This window comes from Python bivittatus, unplaced genomic scaffold (assembly GCF_059951505.1).
Source record: "Python bivittatus isolate LINGU-HERP-01145 unplaced genomic scaffold, Pbiv_v1 ctg000210_np1212, whole genome shotgun sequence".
Lineage (NCBI taxonomy): Eukaryota > Metazoa > Chordata > Lepidosauria > Squamata > Pythonidae > Python > Python bivittatus.
This window is the reverse complement of record NW_028277053.1, coordinates 7885394-7912643: the sequence shown is the minus strand read 5'-3', so window position 1 is coordinate 7912643 and position 27250 is coordinate 7885394. Positions and strand designations below refer to the sequence as shown.

General features: G+C 38.8%; 1 protein-coding gene across 3 annotated transcripts in view; it reads left to right on the top strand.

Moving 5' to 3' along the window:
• ERCC6 (ERCC excision repair 6, chromatin remodeling factor) overlaps positions 1-27250 on the top strand; it is a 74767-nt gene that overhangs the window by 11040 nt on the left and 36477 nt on the right. For all 3 annotated transcript variants that reach the window (XM_088139410.1, XM_088139411.1, XM_088139412.1), the window contains exons 4-7: positions 2193-2328; positions 3308-3983; positions 14807-14935; positions 17994-18152. In XM_088139410.1, the coding sequence (XP_087995536.1) occupies positions 2193-2328; positions 3308-3983; positions 14807-14935; positions 17994-18152 (1100 nt within the window). The remainder of the gene's footprint in view (positions 1-2192; positions 2329-3307; positions 3984-14806; positions 14936-17993; positions 18153-27250) is intronic.

Here is a 27250-nt window from a genome sequence, read left to right as displayed (position 1 = left end):
TAAAGTGCCTGGCACTGAATTGGTTGTGGTTTTCTGGTGAAAAATGAGGATTCAGCAGATACTAACAGAAGGCAATTTTTGCTAGTTCCTCTGAATGTCTACTCTCAGATAGTTAGACATTACATGTTGGCTAAGAAATTATTCTTAATTTACTTTAAAATGTCTTTAAAATCCCTGTAACAAACAGTAGGAGCAACTGTTAAACACCCTTGTTGCAGTGTGGCCTCTTTGCACAAAGACAGAACAGAACCAAATGATGAAGCAAGTGACAGAGATGGATTCCCTTCAGCGTAATTCCTGAACATCTGAACAGTTAAAAGATATTCTTTACCTACGTATCTGAACAGACAACAATGGAACATAGTTGTTAACAGTTACAGTTTTATACCTCTCAGCAGCATAGCAATATCTGCAGTGCCCGTGTATTACACAGAGTGCGCTGCTGTATTTGATATTCTGCCAGAAAATGAAAAGACAGCACAGGTAGAACACAGAAGGATAACAACGTTATATTACAAACCATGAATTTTAACTTCCCTGGCAAAAATGTAAAAGCAGCAGTAACTTATCTGCTAGTTTGTTTTTTTCTTACATTCGGAGTTGCTCTCAATTTTGCACCACGTATTTAACTGAACTTCCTCGTGGCCAACTCCTCCTCACCTCAGTGCTGGCCAGTGTCAGTAGGGATGGAACTTGCTCATTTTTGGTTGATGCAGTCTCAGTAGCTTGAGAGATTAAAAAAAAAACGGATGCAACAGGATGCCGGGACATCTGAAACTTGTTTTAGAGAGTGTTCCTTGCAGCTCTCCCAGCATTTCCTCTCAATAGTAGCTGGAGGGGTTATTGAAGATGGTATGTTTGGAGATTCTGCACTTGTGGTAAGAAGCTGTAAGAAGTTCTAGGACCAGCATCATCCACTGTGCTGAAGGGCTGGCCTTCCAAAGCCTTCATCTGCACTCATCTCTGATGCCTTTGGGCCTCCCTACATTTGTTCACCAACTGCCATTGCGTAGGCATCTGGTTTCAGAACAGGTGCCTTGAAGAGAGTTGGCAGCCTGGTTTGTCATGGCTGAAAGTCCTTAGATCGGCTGACCTGAGTCTTTCAGGGGAAGCAGATTGAGCCTGGAGTGGCCCCATACTGTACTGCCCTTGAGCCCATGGTAGCTGTGGCAGTTGTCTCTTGGTTCCTCTTGGTGATCACTGATAGGAGTGGGATAAAGGTGGGGCAGTTTTTTCCTCGCTGACATATGGAGTAAGTATACTGGGATGACAGTGAGCACTGCCACCTGCTCTACTTGTGCTTGGGGGATGATTCCCTGCTTCAGTCTCCCACATGATGCCAGCTGGTGGCATCAAGTTGCCTAAAGAAAAAATAGCATCCAGCAGTCTAGCTTTTGTGCAGCTGACATCCTCCTTAGACTAGTAGTCCTTTCTCTGACTTTCCCTCTAACACTCCCAGTCAGGGTTCTTGACGATTGAACTGCTGGAGGGGCAAGGTGTAGCCATAAAGGGCTGTATTAATTGGGTATTGCAAACAGCAGAACAGTACTAGCATTCACCAAGCACTAAATCTAAAGAATTAGTTTTCCCAAATAAGCAGTGTTTCTGTTTTAAAAAAGGTGAAATGTCCTAAAGTGGGATGAATTGCAAAGCAGGGAGTACGGACCTCTCTCCCTTCTAATATACTGGTCTTTATACTGATTTGAAACTGTTAAAAATTAAAAGTGAAGTAACACTAAAACTAAATTGTCCCTAAGGGCGGCAGACTGATATTTACCAGAAGAGTTCTAGCACCAGTCACCAGCTGACCAGTCAGTTGTAGCAGAGCAGTGTCCCAGTGGCATTTCAAGCTTTGAAGCTTTCTGCCCCATCAACCCTTCCAGTCTGAACCAAGACCAGCAGGAGCCTGACTGGTCCCAGCTTGAAAAGAGGAGCAAAAAGGCAGATCCTGGTGCTTGGAATAGGTGGAATGCTTGAAAGTCATTCAAAATGGTTGTCTTGTTCCAAGCCTGGGAGAAAACCAGAATGTTCTGTTTGAAGTTTGAAATGTTTTAAGCTCAAAATGTTCTATGTACTCCAAAGCTTCAGGTTTTTTTAAAAAAATAACTGCTAATCTTCATCCTGTTCGGTGATTTTTAGAATAGAACATGAGTTAGTCTGAGTTAATGCAGAGCACTCCTTTATCATTTCAGGAGTTTAAAAAAATGAAAACAAAACAAAAGCACCTTCAGCGTATTGGTGAAGAAAATCCTGATGAAGGAACAGTTGGTGCTGCAGTTGAAGAATATGAAGCTAAGAAATCAAATGATGAGTTTGGAGACCATTTTGGTATGTGTTTGCTTTAAATGAAATTTTGATAAGTTGAGTGCAAATGAACATGCTAATACATTTCAGCAGATTGTTCTTTAGAGAGATTTAGCACTGTTTTAATTTTGCACACCTGCAAAATGGGATATCTGAGTACTCGTACGGGAATTTTTCACAAATGAAAGTAAATCTTGGGATGGTTCAGAAGGGATGCTTACTCTCTTGAGATTAGAACATTGGTCTTAATAAATTGAAAGTGTTAATCAAATGAACTGAGCTACAGAAAATGTTTAAGCTGACAAAAAGCATGATTGAAGTATATTTTTCATTGCAATACTATCTGTCAACACTTAAAATTATGCAAAATAGAATAAAATTGTTTTAATGGAGCATGCTATCTTTTGAGTATTGGTGGTTATGTATGTATATTGAAATACTAAACACCAGCTGGAGACTCACAGAAAAAATATGACTTTGCCTTTTAACAGTTAAAATAAAACTGAAGGTTTGAGCTCCAGAAGGGTCCATGGGATGAGCAATTTGTCTGAAAAACTTGGAATCACAGAGTTGGAAAGGGCCATTTAGGCCATGGAATCCAACCCCTTATGTAGTACAGGAATCCAGTTTGAAATATCGCTGACAAATGACTAACTAGCCTCTGTAGAACACAGTCAGTGAAGGGAGTCTGTAATCTGTCTGGGTAATTAGTTGTGCTGTTGAACTGTTCTTACTGGTAGAAGGTTTTTTAACATTTAGTCAGAATTTGGCTTCCTGTAACTCACAACCATTATTTCATGACCTGTTCCCTGGATTGATAGGGAATAGTTCTTGCTCTTCTTTTAAGTGACATTCTTTTTCATGTAAAACACATTTCCAACATGGACAAATTGCATACATGACTCTGTTTGCACTGATTATTGTTGTTAGGAAAAGAAAATCCTGTATAGATCTTTAAAACAAAAGGCGTGTTTGTATATGAATGTATGTGTATCTTTTTTAGATCCTGGTCCTTCATCCCTTGGAAGTATGCTTATGTCAGCGCAGGGAGAAACTGAATGGGAGAAGCTTATCCGAACTGGTCAGATGACTCCTTTTGGAACGAAAATACTTCAGAAACAAGAGAGGAAACCCCGTAGGATAATGCTGAATGAGACATCAGGTTTTGAAAAGCATTTGGCAGATCAAGAAAAGCTCTTGTTTGAGAGGAAGAAAGCATCATTTCATAAAGGGGGCAAGCATAAACTGCCCTCAGAGAGTAATCAAACCAAATCTCTAGTTTGTTTCATAAAAGGCAAGGGAAACAAGAACAAAGGGCCATCAAAAGATGATAGCCATCTTCAGAAGCATGCTCTTTGTGTTCAAGCAAAAGCCAGGTTTCATAAGGCCAAGGAGTTGGAGGAAAGGGAACAACAGGAGGATTGGGAGGATTCTGGATGCATGTCTTATGAAGACCTTAACATTTCAGATGAGGAAGAACAATTTTTTCAGGAGGATGATAATGAGAAACCTATGTCATGGGAAAAGGAATACTTGCTAAAGCAAGAATGTCATGAAGACGACATGGACCATGATTTCTTCCCAAGCTCTTCAGAAGAAGACGACGACATTATTAGGAAGCGGAGAATAAAGAGATACAAAGATGATGGCAATGAAGATTACTATAAGCAAAGGTTAAGGTCAGTATACAGCACATATTTATATTGTGGAAGGTCCAAATTATGGGATTAAACCGGGTTAAATTGCAGGTAGTTCTCATTTAGCGACCACAATTGGGACCAGCAATGTGGTCACTAAATGGAAAATCACATGACTGCAACTGTGCTTATAGTTTTACTTCAGCTTTCCTTTTTCCCCACTCCCCCACCCTTTGAAATGCTTACCCCAGCCCTGGTATAATTAATAAGAAGGGAATTAATGTTTGTATTTACATTCATTGGAGAAGAAGGAGTTACAAGAGAGTAAGCAGGCACACAGTGGGGAATACACATCAGAAGGAATGCGCCAGTACCATTTGCCTAGCACCCTTGCAGCTCCCAGACTGAGCACACTAGGCAAACAGCCGGCGCTAGCATATTCCTTTTGATATGTATTCCCCATTGTGTGTCTGCTTACTCTCTTGTAATCCCTTCCTCTCCAATCTCTCTGCGAGGAAGGAAAAAAAGAAAAAAAAGGTCAGGCACACAGTGCATACTAACTGACTAATAGCGAGGATATGGCTGAGAGGGATGCTGCAAAGATTGTAAATGCACGCCTTGGTCACAAAGTTTTTTTTTTTTTAACACCATCATAACTTCAAATGGTCGGTGCACAAGGCAGCTGATGAGCAAGGTCTATCTGTATTCTAATTTGATTCTCACTGAGTACAGTGGGACAAATTAATCATTTAGTTCAATGATAACTGAATATACATTCCTTGAATGATGTTCTATGGCTTTACATTCTATATTTGGTAAATGAACAAAATATTCTTAGTTTCAGAATAAATCAAAGGATTATCTTTTTTTAGTGGATGCTTCTGTCTCAAAGATGTAGTTATTTCAACATTTGTAGTAAACGCAAAGACAAAGAATTGTTATCTGGTACAAAATACTGGTGGACACTCATTTCACATTGTTAAGGAACTGCCCATCTTGGATAGATGAAGTTAGTCATTTTTGTGTGCCTTTCCCTCTTCCCTTGTTGCCTTTATTTGTTCATAGGCTCCAAATTACTTTGAATGCTTGGGTTATTTCAGTTGTATAGCTCCAGTTATTAGAAGATTATTGGAGTGCACAACTCTGGAATTTAAGACCAGTCTGATAGATAATTGAGAAGTTATGCCCTTGATACATTTTTTACTTTTTTAAAAAAATCAAAAGATGTAGTTTAATATTCCTTTTAAAATTACAAATAACCAGCCGATCCTGCCTTTGCGTATCTTGGAATAAATGCTCTAGATTGGCCTGGAGCATTTAGCTCACAATATGTAAAATGCTTATTTTCAAAGAACTATATCTGGGTTCTAATCTCGTTTTTGAGAAGAAACCAAGAAATACCTGTAGCTTAAGAAACAAAAGCCTTTCTGAGAGATACTGCAAAGAATTAATACATGTTCAATGTAAAATATTTGCTATTTTATTAAAAGTTGGCTTTTTTGATTGACTTAGCTCAATATTAAATCATTTTTAATTCAGTGTTTTCATCAAGAGTAATTTATTTTGATTGAAAGTTTTAATATGATCCACATTTTAAATCCATTCCAACAAGTTTTTTTAATAACATTAAGACTGTAGCAATTTATCCTTTCTAAAGTCATACATTTCCTACAGTTGCTAAAGTTACAATAAAAGCCTAAATGAATTTTAGAGATATCCATAAGTATAATTGCTAGGAAACATTACATCTGAAGTTTCATAGACATAGTTATGGCTGTTAAACTGCATCTGTCCACATTGATGTTGTTGTACTACCACTCCCTAGATGATCTGCGTTGAGGGAAATGCTTCTAGGAGATAAAATGGAGTGAAATTGCTAACAAAGTATCATTTGCTCATACTTGCATTTTATTTCTTGATTATAGTTGATAAAAACAACTGAATGGAGATACGGTGAGTTTTCTTTTCCCCCTCCATCAGATAATAGAGGCAGTCCTCACGGATTGCTCAGTTGAGCGCTTTGCCGTGTGGGGAATCCCACTTACGTCAAAAGAAAGAAAACGAATTTTCTTCCCACAGAGAAGCTTTCAAGATTGCATTGGGGAGACGGTTCTTCATCATGACTAAAATATTATGTTTGTAAAGCTTGACAGCCAGCTGGGTGTCTCCTCTGAACATCTGAAGCACAAGACCAATTAAAAAATTGTGATTCCAGAGAGACAGGTGGGAAACAAGCAAGAAGGAAAACTCTCAGGTAGTTCTGACATGCCATTTGTCTGCAGCAGATCATTCTGAAGTAGTAGAAGGGTAGGCACTCAAAGGAGACGACAGGATAAATGTAGGAGTTTATGTTGCCATGCATCAGCGTAGCAGCTTGTGTTACTGTACGTCTAATGTAAGGACTGTCCATTTTATGATTTGCAAAAGACAGTATAAAACTTGAAAAGGTTGAAAAACTTAAGTCATGTAGTTTTTGTGATTTTTAACTCTTTTTAATTTTAATCTGAAATGGCAAAATGGCTAACCTAAAAACCTACATCAACTAGATTGTTTCCTGAGAATCTGAAGTGTAATTCACAACTCATTCTTAAATTGATATATTTATAAGACCATAAAAACGATAAACTAGTTAAACTGGAAGTCACAAGAACAGGGAATCGCCATTCATGAAAAGTTGTCTTAAAGGGATTAGGAGTTAGGAAAGTGGCAGAAAGGGCCATGCTTTTCAGTTGCTCCAGTCTTTGTTCTCAATCTTGGGCTGTGGGTCAGACAAAAAATCTGAATTCTGCTCAGATTGAAGTAATCAACATTGAGAAACATTACGGCCTGAAAGAGATGAAGTTCCCAATCGTTGTTGCCCCTTAACTGTTGGTTACATAAGCTGTCTCCCTGAAGCAATCTTTCTTGACACAACAGTGGCCAGCTGTTATTTCAGAAGAAAACAGCTGGCCACTACATCTAGAAGTGCTTTCTGCTACTTTCATGTGATGAAGGGATCTGCAGCCCTGCCTTAATTAGAATGGCATAAAATTGCTGATAATGGAAGCACTTTGGTTTTGGCCCAGATATGAAGTTTCTTTCCAAGGAAGTTATTTCTAACTTTGAAATGGTTATTTATAAAAACCAGAGATGTAAAGATACTTTTAATTGTGTATCAGGATATCAGTGGCTGAAATGATTACATTTGCATATTAAGAAATTATTCTCTCCCCCTCGAATTCTGATAATTTTTGTATTTTATGTTTAATACGGTCCTACAACCCCCTTCAGTCAAATGAATCCTTCAGTTATTAAGTGTCTTCACCTAGGGGCTATTTAGGTGTAATGCCACACAATGATTTGCCATTACATTCATTTGAAGAAGCAGTGGAATCTTGTGTTTGCCTCTCTCTCCACTGATTTCTGATGATTTACTTCCTACTTTCTAGCTGTTTAATAATGTTAATAATAGCTTTAATAATAAAGTAAAGACTCCCCTAAATCAGGCTTAACTCCTGGAGAACTACATAAGCCCATCTGTGTAGAGGCTTTGGCGTACTGCAGTGGAAATGATTTGGTGGTTCCTTCTTCTGAGACAACTTTCTGACTTCTCACTTTGTTCTTATAGTTTTGTCTAAGCAAACAAATATATTTTAGACTGGGAAAGAGAGACATTGATACATATGAAAGAAGGCAAAGTGTGTAAGCCCACTTCAGGACCAGCCTTTAGAAGTGGCACCTGTTAATATTTCCCCATTGTTCCTCTTTCACATTCTAGCAGGAAAAGAATTAAAGTGTATATTCTACTTACTGGATTATGTTTGGATGGCCATATTCTTAATAGTGCTTTTTCCCCTCATAAGGAAGAGAATGCCCAAGGGAATCTGTAAGCAATTTTTGCATCACAAAATCTCTTATGTCATTTTTCCATGATACTGGTTTTCTTAGAACCTCAGAAACTTTAGCCAGTGATCATTACAGGTAGCTTTAACTTGTCTTTGTCACCAACTGAGGGCAGTGAGGAGGTATTGTAGCTGCCACTTCACTCCCAGTGTGTTGATTGTCATGGCCCACAGTTTTTTATTGGCTTTAGTGTTGTCTCCTCTCCTTTCTGTTTATATAGAGAGGCATGTAGAGCCATATTCTACTTGTCTGCTTAGGTAAGACTGGCAACCAGAGATGAGCAACAACCAAAGAACTTCTTCCTTTACCATGTTGCCATGGTCAAGAGAGCCATTGCGGGGCTGGACATATGTTTGCTGTTTGGCTAAGGAATCCTCCATTGTTGGAAGAAGATAGGTAATACCCAGAACACGTACTGGTGGAAGAAAAGTATCTTTTTTAAATAGTGAGAAAATTGTATATTTAATAGGTATTCTAAAGCAACACATACAAGTACTCCAGCCTCTCTCCTCATAAAAATACTCTCATTCTTTTTTAAATGGAGTTCTTTTGAACCTCCTTTAAAACAAATACAGTGCTTCAAGAGACATTTAAACGTTACTGCATTTTAAGGACTGGGTAATCCAAAATACTAATAGCTTCATAAAACTCAGGAACATATATTCTGACTAGGGATCCAAATACAGCTTTCACTCCTAATTTCCAGTCAGTTTTTATTTATTTGTTAAGACTCATAATTCTAATAGCATACATCTAAACTGCCAAGGAAGCAGCAATTAGAGCGACCTAGCACAAGTCATAAACAGACTGATCTGAAGAATAAATCATTCTCTCAATTTCCAAAATGATAATGATCATTAAGGGATTCTTGCCTTTTGAAATAAAAAAGTATTATCTTCTAGAAACATAAACTATAAACCCAGCTTGATTCCTGGATATATTTTGAAAAATCAACTTGTTCGTCTTGTTCTTGCGGTACATAGAAAAGGATCATTCTGCTTAATCCTATCCTACTTATAGCTATTTGACTAAATAATAAGTTTTTTCTTGTTTATTACAAGGTGTCTAATCACTTAAAAATAGATGGGAATTCTGAAGCTGGTGTAGCTCAACATTTACAGATTGTCATATTATTTCAGTTTGAGTAATTTGATATTTCTTTTTAAATATGTGGCTCAGAAAATGCCAAGTTGGGTTTCTTTAACCTGTACAGGAAATTAAATGTATTGATCATAATTCAACCTAAGTGCAGATATGCTGATGCAATCAGCCATGCCATTAGCAGTCACTAATGCTAATACAGTGGTACCTCGGGATACGAACGCCTCTACTAACGAACTTTTCGGGTTACGACCAGCTCTGGCCGCAAAAATTTACCTCGATGTGCGAACTCTGCCTTGGGGTACGGTCATTTTTCCGCCCTGACACGTGGTCCGCATCCATTTTTCCGCCCCTGACACGTGATCCGCGGCCGTTTTCCCGCTGCGTGGCGCCCAGCCATTCTCCTGCTGCGCCGTGCCGCGCAGCGCTCGGCCATTCTCGCGCCGCGCCGTACTCCCGCCACGCCCGGCCGTTCTCCCGCCGCACGGCGCCCAGCCGTTCTCCCGCCCCTGACGCATGGTCCGCGGATGCCAGAACGGATTAACGGTAATTACATTGAACCTTATGGGAAAATTTGCTTCGGGGTGCGACCAAATTCAGAGGGCGGAACGGATTAACCGGATTTACATTGAACCCTATGGGGAAATTTGCGTCGGATTACGACCAACTTGGGATACGCCCAGAGTCACAGAACGCATTAAGTTCGTATCCCGAGGTACCACTGTAGTTGTGATAAATAGAAAGTAGGTGACCAAAAAACTGCAACTGCCAACTGCTCCTGCCAGTGTCTGAGGTACTGCTCCCCCACTATTGCAGGGACATTATTTCACTTCTATACCCTGGCCAAAAGTCTTTTGTCTTCCATGTGTTGATTTGCTCCAGACTAACTCAGTCTCCTATGTACACAACTCCTACTATCAAAAATCAGATCCATGATGAGGTGAGGAACACAGATATTTTTCCTTCTAGGACTAGCTTGGAAATGCTCATTCTCTGCCTCTTCCTACATATAATCAGACTGCCTTTCTTCCAGCACATGCTTTTTACTCCAAGCTGGAAGATAACCTGGCTGTCATTTCTGGTCAGTTGCCTGCAGCAAAAGCTAGGTTTACTCCCATTGTAAACTTGTGTGAAGCACAAATAACAACACAGCAGCGCCCTGCCACTCTGTACAGACAATCTCATGTTGCAATAAAAGCCTGCCTCCCCAAGACACCTACAGAGTATCTCCATGGCCCTGCCCCAAGGAATGCTGGGAATTGTAGTCTTAGTTTTAATTGATTGTCTTCATGTGCCGCCATGGTGGCATATACCTGATCCTAGTTTATAAAGATAAATCTTTAATTTTTAATTCTGCCTTTCATAGAAAGAACTGTGCTTTGCCTTGCAGGAATGAAGGTTAGAACAGAAGACAATGATAAACTGAGACAAAGCCATAAAAAATAGAAATATTTCAGTAACAACAAGGAATAGTTAAAATATTGATTTAAAATACAGCTGTGAAAGTTAGACACTGAAAAAAAGCAAAAGAAATAAAATATGGATTATGGATCTAGATATAATTACTAAAAGTATTATAGAAGAACAAATCAGCTTAATGATTAATTACTTTTAATTGTGGCTTTGGAATTTTTGATTCCTAGCATATATATGGTTGATTTATCATGTATGGTTTTGGTTTTAATCATTATTATGTATTTCAACTTAGATTGTGGACTTGAGTTTTACAGTACTTAGTTGATTGTAATGGCCTATAAGCCCAATAAATAAATTTGAAACACATGTTTTGAGCCCAAACAGATCATTCAGTTATACTGAAATGATGCTGTCCTATCTAGGAGTGTTCTAAACTTAAAAATGTGGCTGTTTTGAGCTTGAACTACTTCTGGTGTGGTTTGGGAGAGCTATTTTGGACATGAAAAAGAGCTTTTTAAGTTTGAAACGTATTGCACACAATTATGAAATATTTTACAGTTAAAAAAAAACTCATTCAAGAATATTGTCTTTGCCTGAATTAAAGACAGTGATTGTCATAGAGCTTCCCAGAAGAAAGGCTTGGTCAATACTGGGTAAAGCCCTGTTTTGATAAGGTAAAAATGGGAAATAATGGTAAAAATGTTAAACCTTATGGATATAAACAAGGACATGGAGTCAGAAGGGATGTTTCTTTAGAATGTAGCCAGATTTGAGATTCTGGTGTTTCAGATTTCTGAGATGGTGTGATGTATGAAGTCCATAATAAAAAAAATACATTTTAATAGCTAATTAATTAATACCTAATTGACCTGAACATTTTTTTAAATTTATACGGAGAAACAATTTTTAACCCAGTGGTTCAGTTCAGACCTCCACTTCAAAAGTATGCCACTCCCCTGTTTTTGGTTAACAAGAACATGCCACAATTTGAAATATGTTTTGATGCTACGTCTTAAGCTTCCTGAAAAACACCTGCAATCTGGGCAATTGAATTGAAAGTGTTAATTTCAGTCTCTTTACAGTGGGCAAAAAGGAACAGTGGACAAAGAAGTGTGCAAGAGCAAAACAGCATAAATTGCTCTGCAAGCATTATTATCTGTGGGATCCATGTAAGTGTGTCACTGGTTAGTGTTGCATTTATGAAAAAGTTCAACACTCTTAAGTTAGGGAGACTCAGGTAACATGAGTATGCAAAATGTATAAATTTCATAACATGAGTTATTTTATTTGTTTATGTGCTTATGCATCACAACTCTGGGTTGTTCACAAAACTGTAATAAAACCAACATCCAGAAACAAATCCCAGCACACTAATCAATGTTCCCTAACCCATCAGCAATTGCAAATGCAATTACTGAGCTCCAGTATCACCTTATCCCAGTGTTTAAGAGAAGAACTGCTGTTTTAAGGCCTTTGGGAAGGCAAGGAGAATGAGGGCTTGCCAAAGCAAGCTTTTATTTTTTTTATCATTTATTATTTTATTATTTTATTTTTATTTATTTTAGCTAGGAGAGTGGGAACTTGCCAGAGCTTTGTTTTGCTTTGCTTTGATGCATTTCTTGAATCCATAATTTGAGTCCTAGCAGCTCTTGACAAGAGTTCATGGAGAGACTCCCAATCCGTTTCCCTTCTCTCTTGGGTGGAGCTGGGAAAGCATGGCCCAGGGGCTACATGGAACCTGCCAGCATCTCTTGGCGGCCCTCAGGGTGCTCCTGGATATGTAGGGACAAAGTTTTCAGGCCTTTTTTCTCAACTTTGGAGGGAAGGGTAGGGGGCTAATGTGCACACGTGCCAATTTCACCTGGTCAAATTATCTAATTCCTCTTCCTATCTATGTACTGCCCACTTTGCTGTGGGCAGTACATAGATAGTCCTTCCCACTTTGCTGTGCAAAGCCTTGTGTGGCCTTAAACAGGATCTCACCCCATTTGATACCAGGAAACAAAATTAATACTTTGTAGAAAAAGATATTTTTTAATCATTGTGGTTCAGTAGCATGAGTTTGCCTCCATCAGTGCTGTTAACCCTATACTGATCATTTAGACTTGCAGCACTTCCTATGGTAATTGTTTTTCTGAGAACTAGTTTATCTGTATCCAGTATGACTCCCTGTCCATGCTAAAATCTGCAAATACAGTATTTTCAACTGCTGAAAGAAACAGGCATGGAAAACATGAAAAATGTTTGTACTATATAAATGACTCCTTGGTCCCCTTGAATTCCTTGCATGAATTAAATAATTTATTAACAAGTAATTTGCAGCTTTTAACTCCTGGTATATTATAACATGCTTCTCTTGGATTTTGGCTGGTATTTCAGTAGTTTCTGTCATAGTTGCAAAACAAGGAAATAGCACATTCGTCATTTTTTGCATCCTTCATCTTAATTACCTGTGTTGATTCATGTAGAGGGCAGAGGGAATGGCCTTGAGGAATAGGAGGAAGAGCTGCTGCCAAGGTAACAGTGAGATAAAAGGAGCCTGAGTCTGGACGCAAATATCTCAGAGAAGCCCCTCCCTATTCACACAAAGATAAAGGGAAGGAGGCAGGTGCATTCAGTCTTATAAGATTCTGTTACTATAACTTTACACTAAAAGCAATATTGGCCTACATGACATTAGTTTCCTAGTCTTTTCTATATTGAAGGACTGACAATTCCCCTTTATTGTGTCCCAAAGACTGTTACGTTCTATCAGCTAGATCGAGTAGGGACAATATGTGGCCCAGTTCCATCTCTCATCAGGCTTAAGGAGCATGAGGACTGGTGAGTGTTACAGATCAACTTGTGGGAAGCCACATTCCCTGTGTTAAATGAGACTTCAGGACTTCTGTTTTCTTGATTTAGAATAGGTCCCATTTGCTTCTCTCATTATGACAGTCGCATTCTCTGGAAGTACAGAATTACACTTTGAATATATAGGATATTCATTGCAGATAGGAATTACCATTGTCTTTACAAGCTTATATTTTGAAAAATCCTCATCTGTTAAATTTTCAGTCATTAAAAAAACAATTCAAAATTTCAAAGCAGAAAACATACCCCTAGGAGGTTTCTGTTTGCTTTTTGTTTCCCTTCAAATTTTCACCTTTTGTCTTGGAAGAAATTGGTTTCATTTTGCCCCCAGTTGAAGAGCCAGCACACACTGTACAGTGTGGGGTTTTATCTTTTTCAATAAATAGGTGGAAATGTGTCTATCGTGCACCAGAGGGCACCCTGTTTCCTCATTCTCTAGAGAGTGTAAAACTTGGGTTTTTTTTTTAAATTAGAAATTATGCTGCTTATGAATAAAACTAGAAATTTAATCTGCTCTTTCACGAACTACCTAATTTCCACTTAGTAAATTAATTTGAATTTTTAAGAGAAATTATAATTCCCTTTATTCCGAAGTTTAGACCTCATATAAAAGCAAAACTCTCATATGCGTAGTACTTTTGTATTATGAAATAATGTTAATTCAAAATAAGTTTCCTCCAGACAACTAGTTTGGTGTGTAGTAGTTAAGGTGCTAGACTAGGAGTGGGGAAACTGAAGTTTTAGTCCTGCTTTAGGTGTGTAAGCCAGCCAAGGCCCATCACTTTCTCTCAGCCCCAGGGAAAAGGCAGTGGCGTGCCTCTTCTGAAAATGTTGCCAAGAAAACTGCACAGACTTGTCATGTAGGAATCAAGACTGATTTAAAGGCATGTGTGTGCGTGCGCGCTTGCGCGCGCGCACACACACACACACGGTTTATTTCAATTACTCATCTGCCTAACTCAGTTGAGTATATTGTGAATTTTTCACAATGTACTCTGAACAGTGCACTGTTATATAAATTACCAGTCTATGAGGTCAGGTTGAAGGAGAGTTACGGTATTTTCTGTCATTGGCACTAAGTTTAGCAGACATTTAGTATTAGTCATGCTGCCTGCTCCACAAAATGCCTTGGGTATCAAACTGGGATAAGTTGGAGGAGGATGCATTATGGCCCAGATCTTAGGATTTGGATGAGAATGGAACAGACTACTATGAAAAGAATATAGTTGGATTTGTATATTGCCTGGCTAAAATATCTCTAAGGCTGAAACTGTACATTGGTTGATTGATTGTTGAGAAATATTTAGATCTAATTCCCTTAAAGGATGTACAGTACTGTGATGGAACAGATTCCATGGCAACATTTTTCCTTTGGTGGGCTTAGTGATTAACCTCTAGGTTGCATGTTTTGGGTCTAGATATTGTAAATGTTGATTTGTTTTGTTTAAATTTCTGTCCACTTCCAGACAGCCCTGTTGTGCTTTGAGGATTTATTACTGTGACAATTACATTAGATATGCTTCTCAGGGTTACTTTTTCTTCTCTACAAGCTCCCTAAAGTATCAAGTTTTCTAACTTTAGTAATGATGTGGTGATTTTTATTGTAATTTCAGGAAGTGGCACAGACAGCAACTGAAAGACCAAAAAGGGCGACAGAGGGCAGGAGAAGAGTCTGATGAAAGCGATGTGGAATTTCTTGAGGGTTTTAAAGTTCCGGGTAATCTCTTCAAGAAACTTTACAAGTAGGTATATTAAAATGTGACCTCTAGGTGGTTATAAGTATACAAATTTTACATTCTTAAAAGTTTTGTTTTAAAAAACTCTTGTTTCCTCCTTTTGTCAGTGCCAGAATAATTTTGGGTAAGTGTTGAAGGATTGGAAATGGAGAAAGTGAGGTAGAAAGAAGCTCACTATTTATTTATTTTTTTAACTATCAGTCACCTATATCAAGAACAATCAGCATAGTTAGTTTGGTCATGTTTATGATAGATTGTTATGGCCTGTAGACTGAGGTATATTTAAGAAGATATCAGAAAATGGGGAATTCAGAAATGGGGAAAGTACTTTAAAATGTTAGGAATTGTTAACAATTTGTTGGATATTTTAAGGTGTGAGGCTTAGTTTTGTAGGCTGTCAAGGAATGACTATTTTAAAAATTAGTGTCTAGATATGAAAAAAAAACACGGAAAGATAAACTATAACTTAACTAATATCTGTTCTCTGTTCTTTCATAAATAAAGTCTGTTCTGTTATTAAACAGCCTAGATGCAACTGTTGGAATTAAATTATTGGAGTAATAGTTCTTAGAAAATGGTCTTTGGGACACCAGTGTTTTTCAAACATGTGGAAGGTGATCTTTGAGTATCTTCAAAGATATTCAAAGACACTTAAACTTTTCTTTTACCGTACCTTTGTGGAAAGTGGAGTTTCAGAAGTCACTTCAGTGAAGACCAGTATTGAAATAGGTAATACGCTGGGTTCTGGCTCTAACAAAATCATACTTCAGATATTGGTGAAAGTTGCTGTCATATGTAAGGTCATGCATCCCATTAAGATTTATAATCACTGTGTTTAATTTGCATGTTTATTTTTTGTGCCAAAAAAATGTTTTGTTTTATAAAATATGGAAGTATTGTTCTGTTTATTTACTGCAGCCTTGACTGTTAGAGAGAAAGGCTTAGAAGTTTTCATTATGCTGTGGAGTGGACCGTGCAAATTCTGTTTTGCAGTGTGAAGGAAAGAAAGAGAGGTGGCTTAAAACAAGTGGCAGAAATCATTGTTGAGCTCTGCATGAGTCACAGAAATATTTGATAAGCTGTTGTGGAAAAGAGTATCAGTGGATGAGAAAAAAAGATTAAGGAAACAGATCATGCATACACTCTGCTTAGAATGCTATGTATAGGTTGGTATGCCAATATAGGACAGAGGCCTCTATATAGTGTTAGATGTTAGCCATAGCTTTTGGAGTCACTTGCTAGAGTGAATTGATACAAATCCCTCTGCCTACTGTAGTGCTTTCAGAGAACAGTGTCTTTCTGACCTCCCTTGACCATCCCAGTAAGCAGTGACAATTGACCTTCATAGATTCATCAAATTACTCTTTTAAAGTTCTTGTTCTTGTTCCCACAAATTGTTCCTGATAGGCAGGGCAGAATTTGTTGAAACCTATTCTTTATCCTAGCTGCTCATTTTGCTTCTGCTGAGAATCTATATGGTTTTTGGCCTTCCTCCAACTGTCACCTTGTGGCAGCTGTTTCATCTGGCTCTGAACTGTTTCCATGCCAGGTGGTCCTTGTAAGAAATGTTGCTTCACACACTGTGCCTAACTCACATTTTTCCTCTTTTCTCCAGATCCCCTTTTCCCTTGGGGGTGTAATATGTTTTCAGTGTTAAGCCTGAGGCCAGAGATTGTTAGCACCACACTCCCTTTTAACAGAAGAGCCATGGTGAGGTGGAAAGGAAACATATTTTAAGTAAATATGAAATAGATCTCTATTTTCAAGCTTCAGTTGACTAATTGACAATTTCAGTCATGGATTTGGAATGGTTTGTTTATTTTAAGACGTAGAATTACTTCTATTTGGTGTTTTTTCCCTCCTAATTTATTTACCAAGTATGAGCCGCCTGATTTTGCCTATTTTAATTTGGCTTAATTGGCTGGAACTTGTGTAAACATTTATTTCAATACTCTTCTCACCCCCACTCCCCAGGAGAAGTTCCTGGGTGGATTGTGTCCAGGATAATAACGGATACATAAATTAAGTTTGGGAATTTTGTTCCTGCTCTGTTACGTAACATGATATTGACTGGTTTCATATATGGTGTTAGTAAACCATAATATTGATTGTTTAATTTCACCTTACTGTAATGTCTAGTTCCAGCTGCACGTTCCTACTTTGATTTCCTAACCATGGTTGCTGAATAAACTACCCTTGCCTGGGATTACATAGCATGCTAAGCCCTAAACCATGGTTTATATACTATAGTGGCTGGATTTATACCACAAGCTAAGCCAAAGCCAAATAAATTACATAATGGCTTAGCAAAATGTGTGGATTCGATTTTATTCATAAACCATGATTATATGGTGAAGTTTTACCATATGGTTGGACAACCTGGGCCTCAGATAGTCATTTAGATGTCATATCTATTTTGCAGCTCCCTTTAGCTACAGTTTCCAGAAACTGTTTCGTGGTTGCCTGTCATTTTGAGGCAAGAAATGGGTGAAGGTGTCTTACACTGTAACTTAGATTTACTGCACCTAAAAAAAGAAGGAAATATTAATGCTCCACAAAACACCTGAGGAAAAACAGAAAACTTCAGCCCAATCTATGTAATCCTTGCCATCCCCCTCATGTGTACATAACCCCTTTCCCTTTAATCCATCAAAAGTATGTTGTCTGGAACCCAGCCATTAGCTTGCCATCGAAGTGCAATTAATAAAACATCATCTTTATTTGAAGAAACCATTTTACTCTTTGTTCCTTTGAACAGACCATTTGGTTACTAGGAAGCCACTATTGTGTTTCAGCATCTCTCCCAACTTATTAGGCTGCTAAAAACATTGTCCTTACAGATCTGATGAAAGATCTGTACAACAGGGAACTGTTGTATTCATATTAAATATGAAATACCCTTTAAAAAATGTCTTAGTATAATTCAAAACTCTTTTAACATGTAACTCTGGCCCTCCTGTAATATACATTCAGATGTTATGATTTGCAAGAATTAGAACATTATATACAACTAATCCATGTTATAATCTCTGTTTGCTCTTTTATTTTGCTTTCTTCTTTGTAGGTACCAGCAGACAGGTGTTAGGTGGCTCTGGGAATTGCACTGCCAGCAGGTAGGAGGAATTCTGGGAGATGAGATGGGATTGGGCAAGACCATCCAGATAATTGTGTTCTTGGCAAGCCTGAGTTACAGCAAGATCAGGACTCGTGGTACAAATTACAGGCAAGTGCTCTTTTGCAGACTGTCAGTCTGTGAAACTTGATTAATATTTCATTGGATGTATTGCCATAGAGAAGAAACATATTCATTATTAATGATATTTCAATTACAATATTTCTTTAATTCTTACTGGGGAACATCAAAGAATTTTTTTATGAGACAGTGGAGCTAGAGGGCAGGAAAAATTAAACATGTAACACTCTTAATGAATTCCAGGCATTGATGCTTCATTTTTTAGATGAGCCTCACCAGATACTATGGGTCAATACTGTTTGTAAGGCTAGGTAGCGCCAGTGGATTGTTTACAAGCTTTAGATATGTTAATATTGATAGTTTACATACTGTGGAATTTTCAATTAGATGTAACACTTTTAGAGGTTGTATTATATTTAAGGAAAGGGAATTAGATCTAAATATTCGTCATCAATCAATCAATGTACAGTTTCAACCTTAGAGATATTTTAGCCGGGCAACATGCAGTGTGGTCAATACAAATCCAGTGTATTCAAAAAGCTGTATTATTTTCATAGTAGTCTGTTCTATCCTCATCCAAATCCTAAGATCTAGTCCATAATGCATCCTCCTCCAATTTATCCCAATTTGATACTCAGTTCATATACATTCCTACCTCAGAATAAGAAGCAAACTGCTGAGTTTGTGCAAAAAGCAGGAGGAGGAGAAATCTCAACATGAAAACTGCCCAAGCAGGTAGGGATCCCTCTTAGTAGGAAGAAGTTTCAGGCTCCATAATGATGACAAATTGAAAGCTGATTAAAGCACCTCAAATTGTTATTGATTTGGGCTTCAGCATTAGATACAAGGCTATAAGCACCCCAGCCTGAATGGAGCAACATAGCAGGACCTGAGCACTTGCTTGGGATGCAATTGTGTGTGGTAAGCTACCCATACCTGCTTTCTTTACCCTCTTCATACCTGGGCAGCTAGTAGGAAACCCATGATGTACCTTATCTCATTCCAGTTGGGTCTTCATTGAAATACAAGGACAAGTGGCCTTGTGCAAACAGAACATCCAGAGAGAATCTGTAATGGAGTCCCCAGCGCCTGGGAAAGTAGATAGTGGTTTGCAAAATATGGGGCTGGGACATTTACACATTCACCCATCTCAGGGAAGCAAATAACAATCTCTCCACTGCCTTGAAGAGGTAGTCAGCAAGAAGATCCTCACCCTAACAAACTTACTGATGCATGGGGTACTAACATACTCATACAAGTAGTCCTCGTTTAGCGACTTCCTCATTTAGCAACTGTTCATAGTTATGACGGTGATGAAAAAGTAACTTTACGATTCATCTTTGCATTTATGACCTTCGCAGGTCTGTAAAGCAAAGGAACGCTGAAGGAAGTTCATAAGCATGGTCACTGTTTCACTTAGCAACCACTTTGCTTAATGACAGAGTTACCAGTCCCAATTGTGGTAGCTAAACAAGGACTACCTGTATCAATTTTCTAGGATTGTTTGAAATTAATTAATTAAAGCTCCTAGTAGCTGCTCTCCACCAAGAGGGCTAGATTCTCACAGTCTTATTAACCAGAAATATTGAAAGGAGAAAAGGGGTTAGGTTACTCTCATTAAGCATGCGAGAATCTCAAGGACTATGTGGGATAAACAACGGACTATACTGAGATCATGTTGAAATACCTGCGCTGCTTGCCATTTGTTTTCCAGGCACAATTTGAAGTGTTGATTTTAAGATTTTAAAGCCCTAAACAACTTAGGACTTGACTATCAGAGTGTCCACTTATATTGATATGAACCTAACCAGACGTTAAGGTTAGCAGAAGAAACCTCTTTAAGAGGCTCTCACATTCTGAGGGCCATTTGCTGGACACCTACAGAAGGGCCTTCTTCTATATTGCTGCCAAGTGATAGAATGCTCTTCCTTGCAAGTTGTGTTTAGCCCTGCTCTTTCTACCTCTAGGGAAGGAAACAAATCAGTCCTGTTTAGCCAGGGCTTTTCAGTTTGGATTAGTGATTTTAACTTTTTATCAGATTAACAATTTAGTTTTTTATAACCGGGCCTCTAGGCAGAAATGTGGATATAAATCAAATTAGTATTAATAATATATCCTCCAAATCAATTCAGTGCTGATCAGTCCCATGCTGCTGGTGTTCTGCCCCCTTTCCATTTCCCTAGATCATGAAGGGCAGGCACAACTAGAGATACCTGCGTTAACAATTCATGGAAGAGGATTTCCCAAGGAAAAAATGTGTAGAGTACATTGGGCACTGCAGACCAGCTAGCTTGTGTAGACAGCTACACAAAGGAGCTTCCTGTGGTTTGCTAGTCCAGTTTCTTGCATTGTGACGAAAGATAGACTCTATTGGTGATCCCATGTATTTGTAAAAACAGTAATAATGTTTTTTTATGATTGTAGTTGAGAATAACCTTAGCGCGCACACAGAAGACTACTCAATAGGATGTTTGGGAACCTCACATTCCACTCCCCTTAAGGTCTTTCAGGAGGTGCTGACGGTCTTATTAAGCTCTCACTTGTATCCACCTGGCTATGTCAGTGGTCCTATGAGGCTTAGCTTTCACCCAGAACATTTTGTGCTTTCCCTCTGCAGGTTATTTTAGTGAGGGCCACTTTTGTGACTGTAGACTCCTAATATATTTTCAAAAAGTCAAGAGGGGACTTGTCTGAGATGTTTTCTCAAGTTATTTTCTTGGCCCGGGCTCAAATCCCACTTATCTGACTGTTGCCTTGGTAGTGGTTCTCCTTCCTGCCCTTCAGAACCATTCCAAATGCCCTCTACAGATATGCCATGAAGCCTGAAAATATAGAGAGGTTTATTTGGCCTTCCCTAAAGGCTGAAGCTAAAAATGAATTAGTTGGCACTAGATGATAAAAATAAGAAAGCTCCTTCATATATATTCAAAATAAAAGCAGAAATAATTAGTATACCAGCTATTCAGTAAACAGAACAAAATGCCAGAAAACAACAACAAAGTAGAATCTAAACTTCTACTCGAGCTTAATCTTCTCTAAGGTTGTGTGTTCCACCAAGTAATTGTGAACAAGACAAATGAATACAGATAGTCCTCAGTTAACAACCATTCGTTCAGTGACCATTCAGAGTTATGGCAGTGCTGAACGAATGGTACTTATGCCCGGTCCCTGAGGTTACAGCCATTGGAATGCCCCCATGATCATGTCAAAATTCAGGTGCTTGGCATCCTGCCCGCACTTACAACCACAGGGTCTTCTGGAACCTCACAAGAAGGCTGCACCCGCACTTCTCCAAGTCACGCACAGCCTTTTCGCGAAGCTTCTGAGGCCTTCTGAAACCTCACAAGAAGGCCGCACCTGCACGTCTCCAAATCATGCACAGCTTTTTCACAAGGCTTTTGGGGCCTTCCAAAGCCTCACGAGAAGGCCACATGTGACTTGGAGAAGGACGTGTACAGCTGCCTCACATAGGGCCAGGCTGGGCATGCCTTGTCAGCAGCAGGAGGAAGTAGACAGTGAAAGTCAGCTGGGGGCAGCAGGGCTGGCAGAGTGCATGTCAGCAGGGGCAGCTGGGGCTTTGTGTTGGGGTGACTGGCCATGGTGCAGGACTTGAGGTGGCACTCCTCAATGGCGCTGGCAGTGCTGGGGCTGAAGTAGACGCCTGGGGGTGGCAGCGGCTGGCTGAGACTGCTAAAGGTCCTGGGCCTCTACTTCAGCCTCAGTGCCACCAGCACCTCCACTGCTGCTGAGGAGTGCTGCTGTTTGGGGAGACCAAAAGGGCAGAAATGAGGAGATAGGCAGGTGGGGGGAGTTCAAGAGGAGGCAGTCTTAGTGGGCTGGGAATGGCTTGGATCAGGGTGGGTCCTTGCCTAACAATTCAGTTAACAATGGCAACAGGGACTGCAATGCGGTCACGTGATGTTGCACTTTATGACTGCATCGCTTAACAATGGAAATTCCAGTCCTGGTTACCACTGTTAATCAAGGACTACCTGTAGATTGAAGCTCGGGATAAAGACATGGTCAGAGAATACTTATTTGAACTAATTTCTAGTTTAAGTCTACATTACATCCTAAGGTACTGAAGGAACTTACTGTATATATGCATTATCTTTGAACAATTCTAGAAGTGCTAGATGTTTGGATGAGGCAAGTGTCTCTGTCTTCGAAAATGGGAATGGGAGGATCTGGGAAGCTAGAATTGTCAGTCTGACATCAATACCTGATACTGATCTGTAAACACATAAATTTAGGGAAAAAAGATTTTGCCAAAGTATAATATCATTTTATGATTTGATAACTTCCTTAATAGATTTAGGGAATGCTGTAGAGATAATTTATCTTGATTATAGCAGGCATTAGGGAAAGTATCAGATGGCATTCTGATTAGCAGACTAGTTAAGGATGGGTTGAATGACATGATAGTGAAGTGGATTATTCAACAATCTGGCTCAAACTTTATATCCAAGGAGTATTCATCAGTGGTTCCTCATCAGATTGGAGAGAGGTATCAAATGGGTATCAAATCTCAGAAAGGAACTTAACAAAGTTCCTTAACAAAGACTTTCAGAGAGCTGTTAGAAAAGACAAGAAACAACATCTGTAAAGACACTGAATATGGAAAAAGACATGAAAAAACAAGAATTTTTTCAAAAGATTTCTGAGCTCAGAAGGAGGTTCCAACCTTGAATTGGTATGCTAAAGGACCCAATGGACAGATAGTAACTGATTCAAACGAAGATAGAAGGAGTATACTGAAATACTGAACAGCAGAGCTGTCAGTATCCAAGATATCTTAGAACAGTGGTTTTCAACTTTTTTAATCTAATGGCTGATGCTAATTTGTGCAGTCATATATCTTATAGGGGGGACTTCAGGGTGTGAAACTGAAAGTCCCATGATGTCACAGGTTGCTGGGACTCAGGAGAAGAAATGGAGGCAGTCTGCCCCTGGTGATCATGGAGGCAGGGTTCTGACTGCAGAACTTTCCATCATTTACTTGTGGCTCACTGATGCAGCATATCTGCAGACCTTTTGTGGCACACAAATGTGCTGCAGCACAGTGGTTGAACCACTACCTTAGAAGATACTCCTTACTTACAAGAACCTCTAGTACTAGAATATGAAGTTAGATCAGCGCTCCGGTCGTTGCCAAATCAGAAGGCTACAAGAACTGATGGGATACCTACAGATTTATGGCAAGCAACAGAAGAAGATTCAGTAAATGTTCTAACCAAGCTATGCCAGCAAATCTGGAGAATGACACAATGATCAACCAATTGGAAGAGGTCAATCTACATTTCAATATAAAAAAAAAGAAGACTTAACAGAGTGTGAAACTGTTGTACAATATTCTTAATTTCACATGGTAGCAAAATAATGCTTAAGATCATCCAATGCAGATTAGAGCCCTATCTAGAAAAAGAGATGCTAGATGTTCAAGCTGGCTTTAGAAAAGGCAAAGGAACATGAGACACTATAGTTGATGCACACTGGATGACTGAGAAAACCAAAGAATGAAGTCAGGATGTGCTTCATTGATTATATAGACAATATAACTATAAAAGTTATATTGTCTATGTAACTTTATCTTCATTAAAGATAAAGTTAGCAACATCAAATCAGAAGAAGACTGTCTGAAATATCTTGGTCTTCAAAGTTCCCCCCCCCCAAAAAAAACAAGAAAGAGGGAATTAGCTTAATCTTTACAGGGAAGCTGTTCTACAGTGTGGATGCTGTTACAGAAAAGTTCTTAAGGGGAAAAGAAATCAAATTCAGGTATGTAGCAGAGAGGATAGATAGCTTGATAAGAATACTTATGAAAAGGATCTTGGAATTGTAGACCACAAACAGAATCTGGTGTGACAAGGATAAGAAAAAAGAGCAGACACAATTATAGTTTGCATAAATAGAAACCTAGCTGCCAAACCATGAGAAGTAGTAGTGACTCTTTATTGCGTCACAGTCTGACCACATGTTTAGTATTTTGCCAAGTTATAGGCATTGTGTTTTAGCATGGAATTTAAAAAATTGCAGCAAGTTTTGAGAAGAGAAATAAAGATTTATATGAAAATTTGGGAACCTCCAATCCCAGAGCTCTTTGCAGCCCCTGAAGCTTGTTTTGTTCACACCAGATGAATATGGTGTGATATTCTGCACTTTTTAATCTTTGAATCTCAGTGTAACACCTACAATAGGTATATAACGGTTCGGGGGGAGAGAGGAGAAAAAATGCTCAATATCTTAAAAAGGAATGTTCCTATAATGGAATGGCCGGTGGGTTCCCAAAAACACTTAAGTGCTGCCTCTTGTCCCAATTCTTTTGTGCATGTTCAGCCTGGAGACAAGCAGATTGATTTGACAGCTGCCTAAAAGGAAAAGCAGTTTGTGGAACCGATTACCTGAGACTATGATTGACTCCCTCTTTCTTCATGCACTTAAGCAGTGTCTGGACAGCTATTCGTTGGGGATGGTTTAATTTTAATTCACTTACAGAACAGGGATTGGACTATATACTTCTCTTTCAGTTTTACGACTTTAATATCCTTTAGCTTCCATTCATGAAAAGGATCACGATTACCTGGAATCCGAGAGAGCAGCATTCAGTCATTCATATTATGTGTACAACAGAGGCATGTTACTTTCCCAGGGTGCCAGTGATAAGACACTCTTTTTTATGAGAGTTCAGTAAGAAGATAACCTAACTAGTATGATCTCTCTCCTAGAGCACTGCAGCAAACCACAGTTCAGTACAAAGTATAGTTATGAAGTTTGAGATTGAATGTGAAGTATCATATCCTTACCCCATGGTAGGGATATCCACAGGGTAATAAAAAAAGTCAAGATGGTAAGCAGGATCCAAATCCTGTCTCCTTTTATACGCATGAGACGACATACATAAAAAAGGGACCAGGCTTTGATCATGTGGTCACCCCTGCCATCTTGACTTTTTGACTTTCCCTATGGATGCACTTGCTCCATGGTTTGCTCTCATACGCTCCAAAACCTTTCCAGCAGCTTCACTGTTCATCTCCATCCATTATCTTTAGTAGCAAAATGGTGAGGTTTGTTTACGGGGGAGAAGCCAGAAAGAATCCAAGAGGCAGCATACAAGTTTAAGAAATTAATATTATTATTGCTGCTGCTGCTGCTGCTGCTGCTGCTGCTGCTGCTGCTGCTGCTGCTGCTGCTGCTGCTGCTGCTTTGGGCCATTTGATTCACTGTTTGAAAAGTTGATATTTCCTTAATAGTCTTACTGTCAGGAAGATAGCATACAAATTATTTGCATTACAGCTGCACTCTTTAATAATTTTTAAAGGGAAAAATAATGAAACTGTTGATTCATAAGAAAGGAAGGGATGCTAAGAAAGTAGTGTAAAAGTTGTTTTCTGGTTACATTTGTAGATGCCATGTTCCCATGAGGACACATAAAGGAAATGGAACTAAGAGAGGATTCTGTAGAAAAATGGACAAAAGAAGCAGGATCATGAGCAAGTGTTAGAATGCCAGGAAGTGGAATGTGGGAAAAGCATGATGGTAGGGAAACTCACAAGAAACAGTAAAAGAAAATGTAGCAGTTGATGTTACATCAATTTGATGAAAGATTGTAACTAGACAACACTTCCATTTCATTTTTTTATGTTAATATATAATGAAGCAATTACTGTATTTCCCAGTTTGATAATGAAAAGGCATTTAATAATGGGTTAATTTTGGCTACCCAGGAAGGGCAGGAATCATGTCGAGTATATTTTTGTCTTAATAAAACTTGTGGTCCTGCCTGCAGTTTCATTGCTGAACTTTGAGTTGTATGTTTTCTTTATTTATTTATGCTGACGTGTAAAATTTCCACTTTCTGTATTTTCAGTTCATTACTGTCTTTTTTTCTTTTTAAATAAAAAGCTTCACTTTGCCTCTGTCATCAAAACACATATTTATTACAGCTGTAGACCAACAGAAGGGGATGGGGTACAGTCATTACAAAAAAGCATAAAGCATCAAGAGTGAGAATGAAAATCTAAAAATAATTATAAAAAGACAGAAGATATAAAAGATATATAAATTAAAAACTAAAAGTATATATAAAAAGTGAGAACCAAAAAGAAGGGGTGGAAGCAGTAGATGGGTGCAGGGGAGCATAAAAAGTTAGTATATGGAAGATTGTATCAAGATACAAGCACTCTAATATGGCAGACTCAATGCTCGTTAGATCTAGTTTATTGTCTTATTCTCCCTTTTTAATTTCTCTTTCCTACTCGGTCTAAAGCTCACATGCTTTGTAGTCAGAATAGACAGTACCCGTTGAAATGACAAGGAACCGTCCATTAAAATTCCCAACATAACGGTACCCCAAGTTTGCTGCTAAGGGTAGAACTTTGTGTCTTGTCCATTTCACTACAGCATCTTCAAAGCATACTCAGCGCCACTAAACAAATCTCCTTCGTATTTTTCCACCTTTCCTCATTTCCAGAAAATGCTTTCCACAATCAGGACAAAGAAAGCCCCCCATGTCCTAGCCCTGTGCCATACAAACTCTGGTTCCCAGGGATTGAGAGTTCTAATTTCTTCTGGCAGTATCTTGTGTCCTCTCCCAGAGTTTGGTCTTACTCTGCCTGGCTGTCTGGTTTCAACACACAGGGGATGATTATCCTGACAAGGTAGACAAACTTTATTCTAGAAGACCATCTATGATATTTGTCTATGAAGTGCTATGTGAGACATTTACCCATTGCTGCAGTTGCAAACTGGTGTAAATTTATTTAAGTATGTTGCAGGTTAAGTTGGATCTAGGGCCAGTATTCTACACAGCTAAGCTTCTGTTTTCTCTCTGGTTCTGTCAGAAATAAGTTCCAGGCCTCTTAGTTCATACCACTCCTCAGGATGCATGTGCTCTGTAGTCTAACAGTATAGGCGCAAAGTTGTCTATAGCTTAGATGAAATTACTTTGTGTGCCACTGAAGTCAGAATCTCTTTGTTTTCTTAGGTGGAATCACATCTGCCAGAGCTGTGCTTTTTAGAAGAGCAACAATAATGATATTCATTTCACAACTTAATTCTCTTTTTCACAGACCTAGGAACTTTTGCCCTGTCATCAGAGAGTGGCATAATGTCTATACATCTGCTGCATG